This window comes from Pelobates fuscus, chromosome 9 (assembly GCF_036172605.1).
Source record: "Pelobates fuscus isolate aPelFus1 chromosome 9, aPelFus1.pri, whole genome shotgun sequence".
NCBI lineage: Eukaryota > Metazoa > Chordata > Amphibia > Anura > Pelobatidae > Pelobates > Pelobates fuscus.
In genome coordinates this window covers 169,423,187-169,434,170 of record NC_086325.1, presented here as the reverse complement: position 1 = coordinate 169,434,170, position 10,984 = coordinate 169,423,187, and the positions used below count along the sequence as shown (strand labels likewise).

Here is a 10,984-nt window from a genome sequence, read left to right as displayed (position 1 = left end):
GTATTATGATTGTTGTAGCCATATGTGGCCTAATTAGCTTAAAACAAACCCAGAGATTTAATTAAAGCCTTACGAGGACTTTTCTTGAGAAGTTCTGGAGATCTTGACTCTCAGAGATTGGAGACGTTCATGATATGAAGTATAATCCATTGTGTTTGCACTTTATTGATAAATGCCTTTATAAAGTGAGTGCAGTTTTAATGTTTTACTAAATTGTTATACGAACAATATCACACTGTGTGTACCTTCTTTGTTTTTAGTCTATACAGAGGCTGACAAGTGGAGAAGCTTGTATTCTTCTACGGCACTTCATCCAGTGATTTAAGGAAGTGCGTGTCTCTGGGTTTTGATTGCTTTGGTTAAAGACATTTATTGTGAATTCCATACCTTCGTTATTCACAACAGCAGGCACCTACCTTCTGCCTTATACAATACAGCCTCCAGTTAAGTATTAATAATTTCTTGTCCTTTGTACCGTTCTCTTACTGACCAGGTTACTAGAGAGCAGTGTTTTCCTTGTTAATGTGGTCCTTTTTGGGACATAGATGGACTGGTGGGATCTTACCATTGATTTGTAAAGGGGTACAATTATAAGAAGCTGAATGTCCCTTGACTAAAATGAAGGCCATTTGTCCTGTCATAGTTAAACCTTGGAGTAGGTCTCAATAAATGGAGCTTTGACCAGGAGACGTCTTGGTTCCTTGTTTTTCACCAGATTACAGACTGATAGATATGAGACCATTTTAGTAAACCTGATTGACTCACAATCCTTTCAATAAAATCCACGTTTTACTGTCTGAATTTTTATTTCTTTAGACAAGTCACATCTTATTGCCCCACTGGGTTCACATTATCACACAGACGCGTTCACAAACAATGACAGGCATCTCTCTGCACCTGAGGGCAGCGGTTAGTAACTTAATCATATATAATATATTACTCTTAATACAACATTATTTCACTACTTGAAAGGAACATGGCGCTCACTAACAATCTCGTCACAATATTTACTGCACAGCAAGCTTACGTTACACACAGTACAACAGTGTTACTTCCATACAAATAAGACATGGAGGGAGAGTGACAAAAGGTGGTGGTACAGAAGCATAGACTCAATAAGGGAAAATGGTCAGAGTGTGGCTGGGCTCTGATACGGCAGCAGAGGTCAGTCACTGGGGTGTAGAGCAGGGTCAAGGAAACTAGACCAGTAACAGAAATCTACTTAGAAGGGACTGTCACAGCAACTCACTAGACTGAATCAGAGAGAGACAAATACCGGAGGGATAGATAGCGAGAGTACTTGGGAGGAAGAGTGCAACACTGTGACTGCGTGAACTAGAAAGTGCGCAAACGGGCGCGATGTCTAATATTTTACGCTACTTTTGCTATGACGAGATTTGAAATATTAATATGTATGAATATATTATATATTTATATAAATACGAAGGACTGACACGCACAGACTCTGTATGGACGCCGCCGTCTGGGTGCTTTAGAAATCTTTAATTAAACTCAATCTGTATCACCTTTCTATACCCAGTGCGTACCACAAAGCATTGTGAGTGCCAGTACACATTCCTCTGTTGAGCCAAGCTGGAGCTGACAGATTTGTCCCTCTGCCTGGCTGATCTATAAGATATGTATATATATATATATAAATATTTTTTTTTTAATTATAGAAGTAATGTTATATCACCCCTGACAGAATAGATTTATCTCTTCCTCCCATAGTTTGCTTTCTCTCCATATCTATCTCTATTTGCACTTTCAGGATATAAGCCGTGCATACGCGTTGGGGACAAGAAACGCTGTGCCGGATGAAGGAGGTATGATGTGGTCAGAGGGGTAAGTGATGCTCGGAAACGTCCCCTCAGTCTGAAAAGAGACTAGCGAAAGATTTCCTCAGGTTCCGAATGGTTTCGGCTTTCACCTCATCGTGGCTAAGACTGGAACGTGGAGCTGGAGAGTCTGCAAGGGTGAAGGAGTTGGTGAGGGACTGGGACTTGCTGGACACGCACAATGAAAGGAACGTTAAAATGGAGAAGAGGTTGTCATAAAATTCGGAATGGGTGGTAAAGAATAATGGAACCAAGATCATGATTGAGGGTAGGAAATGGTAGTGAGGAGCATCAAAGCGATGGAAGCGTGATAAAGGACGGGGTGAGTGAGGGCGGATGAAGTCAGTAGAATGCACATGTTTGTATTGGGGAGAAGGAAAGTATAGGTGAGGGCAGATAGACAATAGAAGGGACATTTTGGTTTTATTGGGCAGCAGAGAATGGTTGGGACAGAAGGAGATGAGAACGTTAGAAGGGACATGGCATTGGGGAGCAGGGAAGGGTTGGGACAGAAGGAGATGAGAACGTTAGAAGGGACATGGCATTGGGGAGCAGGGAAGGGTTGGGACAGAAGGAGATGAGAACGTTAGAAGGGACATGGCATTGGGGAGCAGGGAAGGGTTGGGACAGAAGGAGATGAGAACGTTAGAAGGGACATGGCATTGGGGAGCAGGGAAGGGTTGGGACAGAAGGAGATGAGAACGTTAGAAGGGACATGGCATTGGGGAGCAGGGAAGGGTTGGGACAGAAGGAGATGAGAACGTTATAAGGGACATGGCATTGGGGAGCAGGGAAGGGTTGGGACAGAAGGAGATGAGAACGTTAGAAGGGACATGGCATTGGGGAGCAGGGTAGGGTTGGGACAGAAGGAGATGAGAACATTAGAAGGGACATGGCATTGGGGAGCAGGGAAGGGTTGGGACAGAAGGAGATGAGAACGTTAGAAGGGACATGGAATTGGGGAGCAGGAAAGGTTGGGTGGGGACAGATGAAGGGGAGATGAGGTAGTCAGTAGAAGGGACATGTTGGTTGTATTGGGGAGAAGGGAGTACGAGGAGGAAGAGAGAGAGAATGGACCGTTAAAGTCATGCATTATCAAACAGGGTTTGTGCCTTAGTCAATAAAATTACCTATATTATACCCATAGCCTTTGGCTCAAGGACCACAAGTACTTTTGTGTTTTTGCTTTTTCTTTTTGTTAATTTTTTATGATTCATGCTTAAAAGCATACCCTAAATATCTATAATTTTTGTGCTATATAATCCCAAAAATAGATATTTTTTAGACAGAATTTGCATTCACTAGCAAGATCACACATGGTCTAAGCAAGTTGTGATTGAGAAATTATAAGCAAAAAAATAAAAGCACCAAATGGTTCAGTCTGTGTCGATCTTTAGCTCAGTGATTCTGCATGCAACAAGGGATGCAAAATGTAATATATATGAAGCTGAAACCTGTGTGGCCCACCCTGAACCTCGGGGGTTCTTACTTCAGCTGCGGCTGGGGTGGGGGCAGCTCTGGGCCCGGCTTCTGAGCCAGCTGAGGCTTCTGAGTTCCACCAGGACGAGAGGACACCTGTCCAGGTCCCTGGGGGTTAGGCCTGGGTTGCTGGGTCATGGGTCGCTGAGGCTGCTGCGGCTGTTGTTGCTGTGTTGCTCCAGGAGCTGACTGACGTTGCTGAGGAGGGGGCTGCTGTCCCTGTTGGCGGATGCCCTGCTGTTGCTGCTGATGGGCAGGAGGAGGGGGCTTTTGCTGAGGTCCTGCTGGAACAGGTTGCCTTGGTGGGCCAGGCTGCCGGGGCTGCGGTGGCTGAGTTCCCACTGGTTTGGGGCCTGATGGCATTGGAGGGCCCTGCTGTTGACGCTGGGGTGACTGAGCCCCCTGAGAGCTTGGCTGCCTTTGGGGAGACTGTGATTGGCGAGGGCTTGGCTGTTGAGGCCGAGCCTGCTGCGGCTGCTGCTGAGGGATCATTTGTCTTTGTTGGGCCCCTGGGCTGGGAAGATTTGGTGGATGTGATGATGGCTGAGGCCCCAAACCTTGAAGTTGCTGACCCTGAGGGGCAGGCCTCTGCTGGGGAGGAGGCCCCTGGCGTTGAGGTGCCTGAGCGCTCTGAGGTCCACCTGTAAGGCACGAGAAAACACAGACCATGTGACCATTAACTCATACAACCTGCTACAACTTAACCTTCTTAATGTCTGCTGTCCCTCTTACCCAATCCCTCCACTGGCTTCTAATCAGTCCCAAAATACAATTCAAAGTTTTAAATCTTGTCTGGCAAGCTTAACTAATACTGACCCATTATATCTCTGCTCTCCTCTACAAATACTGTCAGGCCCAGGACTTAAACCTTTTCATTCCACTCCCATCTCCAGGACTTCTTCCGTATTGCCCCTATCGAGCTCTATTTTTACATTCTTCTACCCCATCTCCAGTTCTTCTCCAATGCTGCCCCTATTGAGCTTGTGAAGGATTTTCCATGTACTTGCCTGTGGGCCCTCAGTTAAACCCTCTCCCTGCTATTTTAATGCCTGTATCCATTCGGTTCAATATGTATGAAAGAAATGTATCCGTTTACCGAACAGAGACCACACACCCTGGGTAGCAATCAGCATTAGAACACAGAGAAACCGCAACTTAACTGCTACTAGGTGGCCGCCATTCGACATACGAACACATGGCGAGAACAAAGGATGGCGGCCATCTTAGAACTCACGAACGCGGTCAGCGGGACTTATGCAGGGATTGCCTGGAACTAATTTCGGCACGGTAACCATGCGAACGCCCGGTCCCCATGGAAGTCCTGGATGAATACGTTCCCCTCCACGAATTAAACTAGCGTTCGGTAGATAGAATCTACCGAATGAGGGGAACATTCACATGTAACCAGCTGCACCATACGAACTGTGGTTTTCGTGTAGTTAGATGCGAACGGAGACTGGCTCTTGCTACTGATTCTATGGAACTCTAGATCGGATACCTCCACATGGCAAGCCGGTCAAACTTCCACACGATGCGACACGGAAACTACCACACGATGCGACACGGAAACTACTGAACGGAAATTCGTGAAATTTGGATATATGACCACCAGTATCCTCAGCTACCCAGGGATGTTTGTATGTTGTATAAAAAGTACTTTTCTGAAATTGTTAAAAACTGTAAATGTTCTGGCCAGCAGATAATTGAGCTGTGTGTATTGTTAAAACTCAATTATCTAGCCTGGCCCAGAGGAGGAGTTTTATGTTGCATAAATTGTGAGTTCTGTGTGCCAGTAAATCAGTCTTGTTCCAGCATTAAGCTTTGGCTCATGTGTGGATTATTCGGCGATTCCAGGGATATTTCTACTCGTGGAGTATTGGGTGATTTTCTTTTATGGGAAGAAGGGAATACTTGACGGAATAACGGATTGTACCGTCACAACTGGTTGGCAGCGGCGGGATTTTCCCTTCTACTTCTGTACACCAGGATTCCAAGCAGACACTGGGAACAGTGAATGGAAGGCTGGTACACCCTGCTTAAAAGAAATACACTGAAAGAGCTACTGGAAGCTTGTGGAAGGATTGCTAGCAACAAAACCAAGCGGGTCATTATAGCAGAGTTAATGGAGCTAGACCGAGAGAACTTGGTTGCAGCAATGCCAGCGGTACAAGAGATGGAGACACCAGTGATTCAGGAGGAGGAATCACCAGCCAACAAAGAAATGAGGGAGAAACTAGCATGGTTCGGTCCGAACCCAATGGCTGACGTTATCCTGAAAGTTATGAGCCTTTTAGCGGAGGAGGCTAAACAAAAAAGAGACGCAGAGCTACAATTAAAGGTGGCAGCGGTCCAGCAGGCAGCAGCATATTCCCCAAACAGTGAGTACAACACAGCGGATACAAAGAAAATTCCGTTCGGCGCTTTTAAAGCTTTTAAAGGCCCGTTATGCAGTAACCCCAGAGTCCTACCGACAGAAGTTCAGGGACTCACGCAAAACCGCTAAAGATTCCTACGTGGAATGGGCATGCCAGTTATCCCTGTCGGCCTCAAACTGGATTAACAGTAGCCAGGCCACCACCGCGGAGGAGATTTTGCAACTGATGCTCCTGGAACAGTTTTACAACCATATCCAGGCAGATGTCAAAGATTGGGTGAGAGACCGCAGGCCCCTGTCTCTGCCAGAGGCCGCCAAGTTGGCGGATGAGTATGCAGATACTCGCAAAAATAACCCAGTCGCACCACGGGTACAGCCTCCAAAACCTTAAGTGCCATCACACCCACCAGCAGCCCGATACCAACCCCCTAACCGACCGGGGAATTCTAATTCTCGCTACCCACGACAGGATGTCAGTGAGCTCCATTGCTTCCGGTGCCAACAACTGGGTCACATCCGACAGAATTGCCCCATGGACAACCACACCAGGTCAAATTGGTCTCGACCTGGGTACCAGCAGCCACCAGCAGCAGCCCATTGTGTAGATTCAACTTGGGATCCCAAGGAGCTGGGTCAGGAAGAACCATTGGGCACCCTTTACGAAGCCCTCCTGGTGCAATCCACCGTCACAGACAATCGAAAACACCATTGCCAACTGGTTATGGTTAACGGCAAGACAGCACGGGGATTAAGAGACAGTGGTGCAACCATCACGCTAGTACAACGACATCTCATTAACGCATCGGAGAAGCCGGGGAAATCAATTCAAGTGGGCGTAATGAAGGATTTACCCTCGGAAGTCGTGTTGGGCAATGACATTGGGCCCCTGACTTCGGCGTTCGCCTCAACCACCGCTCAGGAGGCCCACGCAGTAACCACCAGAGCACAAAGTCGCGCTGCCGAGAGCCATCCGCTTCCTACTGAGACCCAGGTAAGCCAACCCGACCTACCCCTGACTATAGAACCCTTTCCCTGGGACACCCCAGAAGACTTTGGGCGGGAGGTGACCGGAGACCCTTCCCTCAAAAAGTATCGAGAAAAGGCCAGGAGGGGAACGGGGGGGGGGGGGGGGGAGTTAGAGAAGGAGCAGTTTATCTGGGAAAAAGGCCGCTTATACAGGCTCACCGAGACACGGGCTAACGCACCTGGGCCTAGGCAAAAGCGCCAACTGGTAGTTCCACGGAAATACCGGCGGGAGTTATTGCAAATTGGGCACGACGTCCCTCTGGCAGGACACTTGGGAATACGCAGGATGGGGTATCGGGTAACCCAGAACTTTTTCTGGCCTGGGGTATCCGATGACGTCCGGGCGTATTGCCAGAAGTGCGAGATATGTCAACGCATAGGTAAGAAGGGAGACCACCCAAAGGCTAAACTGGTCTCCATGCTCACAGTAGTAGATTACACCACCCGTTAACCCGAAGCAGTGGCCCTTTCTAACATACAGGCTCTGACGGTGGCAGATGCGCTAGTCAAGGTATTCAACCGAGTGGGCTTTCCCAAGGAGGTACTGTCCGACCAAGGTACACAGTTCACGGCCGAGTTAACCCAGCAGATATGGAAAGTCTGTGGAGTTAAATCCCTGACTAGTTCCCCATACCACCCCCAAACTAATGGCCTATGTGAGCGCTTCAACGGGACTCTAAAGCAAATGTTGAAGTCGTTCACGGGGGCGTACAAGGATTGGGAGCGATTCCTGCCACACCTTCTCTTTGCCTACAGAGAGGTGCCGCAGGAATCAACCGGATTCTCACCCTTCAAACTCTTATATGGGAGGCGGGTGAAGGGGCCTTTAGATCTTATCAAGGACCACTGGGAGGGGCAGACCGAGATAGAGGGAACGGTAGTCCTAGTACCAAAGAAGGACGGGACAACCCGCTTCTGTGTGGATTACCGTCGACTCAACGACAAAACAGTTTCGGACGCCTATCCAATGCCACGGATGGACGAACTGCTTGACCGTATCTCTGCAGGGAAGTATCTGACCACAACTGACCTATGTAAGGGATATTGGCAGATTCCCCTAGCGGAAGATGCCATACCCAAGTCTGCTTTCATCACCCCGTTCGGCCTATACCAATTCCGGGTTATGCCATTCGGGATGAAGAACGCCCCGGCCACCTTCCAACGGATGGTGGACCAATTACTGGGAGGTCTCCAGGACTACGCATGCGCCTACCTGGATGACATCGCCATCCATAGCGATACCTGGGAAGCACACCTCGAACACGTAGGGGTAGTATTAGATAGGATAAAGGGGGCCGGGCTGGCCCTGAAACCAGACAAGTGTCATTTGGGTATGGCGGAGGTACAATATTTGGGCCACCAAGTAGGATGCGGTAAGCAACGGCCGGAGCCGGCTAAGATCGAGGCCGTTGCCAAGTGGCCCACTCCCCAAACCAAGACACAAGTCATGGCTTTCTTGGGCACAGCCGGCTATTACAGACGCTTTGTACCCGACTATAGCGCCCTAGCCAAACCCCTGACCGACCTGACCAAAAAGAAGTTACCCCGACAAGTCCTGTGGTCCCCGGAATGCGAGGTGGCTTTCCAAGCACTAAAGAATGCTCTCGTTAATGCTCCAGTGTTGGTTACCCCAGATCCTAACAAAAGGTTTATTGTCCACACAGACGCTTCAATGTTTGGACTGGGGGCAGTACTAAGCCAGATCGGAGAGGATGGGGGGGGAGCACCCGGTGGTATACCTGAGTCGGAAGCTGTTGCCAAGGGAGTGTTTGGCCTTGGTATGGGCACTCAAAAAGCTCACACCCTACCTCTATGGCCGGGCCTTCACCCTCATCACGGATCACAATCCCTTAGTTTGGCTCAACCGGGTCTCAGGGGATAACGCCCGTTTGCTGCGCTGGAGACTGGGGTTACAGCCCTATGACTTTACTATTCATTATCGCCCAGGCAAGCAAAACGGGAATGCCGATGGACTGTCACGCCAAACGGACTTGGCAACAGATTAGAAACTTTGGAAAGTCCCGTCAACCCTATGGGACCAGGAAAGATCCAACCGAGTTGCCAGAGCAGGGAGAAAAGGGGGGGGCCATTGTGAAGGATTTTCCATGTACTTGCCTGTGGGCCCTCAGTTAAACCCTCTCCCTGCTATTTTAATGCCTGTATCCGTTCGGTTCAATATGTATGAAAGAAATGTATGAATGTGTATGAATGAGACCACACACCCTGGGTAGCAATCAGCATTAGAACACAGAGAAACCGCAACTTAACTGCTACTAGGTGGCCGCCATTCGACATACGAACACGTGGCGAGAACAAAGGATGGCGGCCATCTTAGAACTCACGAACGCGGTCAGCGGGACTTATGCAGGGATTGCCTGGAACTAATTTCGGCACGGCAACCATGCGAACGCCCGGTCCCCATGGAAGTCCTGGATGAATACGTTCCCCTCCACGAATCAAACTGGCGTTCGGTAGATAGAATCTACCGAATGAGGGGAACATTCACATGTAACCAGCTGCACCATACGAATGGTGGTTTTCGTGTAGATGCGAACGGAGACCGGCTCTTGCTAGTGATTCTATGGAACTCTAGATCGGATACCTCCACATGGCAAGCCGGTCAAACTTCCACACGATGCGACACGATGAGCTTTGGCTCATGTGTGGATTATTCGGCGATTCCAGGGATATTTCTACTCGTGGAGTATTGGGTGATTTTCTTTTATGGGAAGAAGGGAATACTTGACGGAATAACGGATTGTACCGTCACAGAGCTCTATCATTACTTCCTTCAACCCCCATCTTAAGGAATTCTCCTGTACTACCTCTTCCAGCTCTATCATTATGTCCTACCACTCCCATCTCCAGGACCTCTCCTGTACTGCCCCTATCCAGCTCTTTCAATATGTCCTACCACTTCCATCTCCAGGACCTCTCCCGTACTGCCCCTATCCAGCTCTATTATTATGTCCTACCACTCCCATCTCCAGGACCTCTCCCGTACTGCCCCTATCCAGCTCTATCATTATGTCCTACCACTTCCATCTCCAGGACCTCTCCCGTACTGCCCCTATCCAGCTCTATCATTATGTCCTACCATTCCCATCTCCAGGACCTCTCCCGTACTGCCCCTATCAAGCTCTATCATTATGTCCTCCCACTCCCATCTCCAGGACCTCTCCTGTACTGCCCCTATCCAGCTCTATCATTATGTCCTACCACTCCCATCTCCAGGACCTCTCCCGTACTGCCCCTATCCAGCTCTATCATTATGTCCTACCACTCCCATCTCCAGGACCTCTCCCGTACTGCCCCTATCAAGCTCTATCATTATGTCCTCCCACTCCCATCTCCAGGACCTCTCCTGTACTGCCCCTATCCAGCTCTATCATTATGTCCTACCACTCCCATCTCCAGGACCTCTTCCGTACTGCCCCTTTCCAGCTCTATCATTATGTCCTACCACTTCCACCTCCAGGACCTCTCCCGTACTGCTCATATCAAGCTCTATCATTATGTCCTACCACTCCTATTTTCAGGACTTCTCTCGTACTGCCCCTATCAATCTCTATCAATCATGGACATCTACCACCTTCCTACTTCTAGCCCCTCACACGGATTCACGAAAAACCCTTATCTGCTCCCATATTTGCCATCATGTCCTACCAAGTACTGTTTCTCTAACATGCAACTCCCTTCCTACCTTTTGCTATATTGTAAGCTCATAGGAGCAGGGTCCTCATTTCTTTTGTAGCAGGTAGGAACTACATGTATGTTACACTGTAATAGAACCCTCTTATATTCAACAACACTGCAGATTCTGCTGGTGATCTATAACAAATGAAACATGGGTAACAACGCCCTCCTTTCTCGCCTTCTTTGCTGCCTGGATTGCTATATAATTTCTATTTGAACTCTCTTATAGGAAACAGTAAGTAATCCAGTGTGAATTACAGCAGGTTACTAATATTTCATAGTGTTTCTGACTCAAAGTCAAACAAGGTATATTCGTCCCTATAATTAAAGAAGAATTCAATTTAATGAAATGCTGAATGGCACCAGATTGGGGAATCAAGCACAGTATTAACTATAATAATTTATGGAGTCATTATATATCAGTGGATCTGGGACATTTTACTCATTGTTGGAGACTTTCTAACTACCAGGTTGTCCTCACCTTGAGGTGGGGGTCTCTGCTGTTGAGCAGGGGCTGCAGGTCGGGCATGGACAGCTTGAGTCTAAAATAAAAGAGAGGTGACAATTAGAG

The 10,984-nt window shown here is 48.3% G+C and overlaps 1 protein-coding gene across 4 annotated transcripts in view; it reads right to left on the bottom strand.

The window, feature by feature from the left end:
- Positions 1–787: 787 nt before the first annotated feature.
- Positions 788–10,984, bottom strand: part of SYN1 (synapsin I) — a 96,255-nt gene continuing 86,058 nt past the window's right edge. Inside the window, exons 11-13 of one of the 4 annotated variants that reach the window (XM_063433075.1) lie at positions 10,895–10,955; positions 3,328–3,958; positions 788–2,006 (exon numbers count right to left, since the gene is read on the bottom strand). In XM_063433075.1, the coding sequence (XP_063289145.1) occupies positions 1,871–2,006; positions 3,328–3,958; positions 10,895–10,955 (828 nt within the window). In that variant the 3' untranslated portion in view covers positions 788–1,870. Of the gene's footprint in view, positions 2,007–3,292; positions 3,959–10,894; positions 10,956–10,984 lie in introns of all 4 variants that reach the window. The other 3 variants (XM_063433076.1, XM_063433077.1, XM_063433078.1) reach the window with 3 other exon arrangements.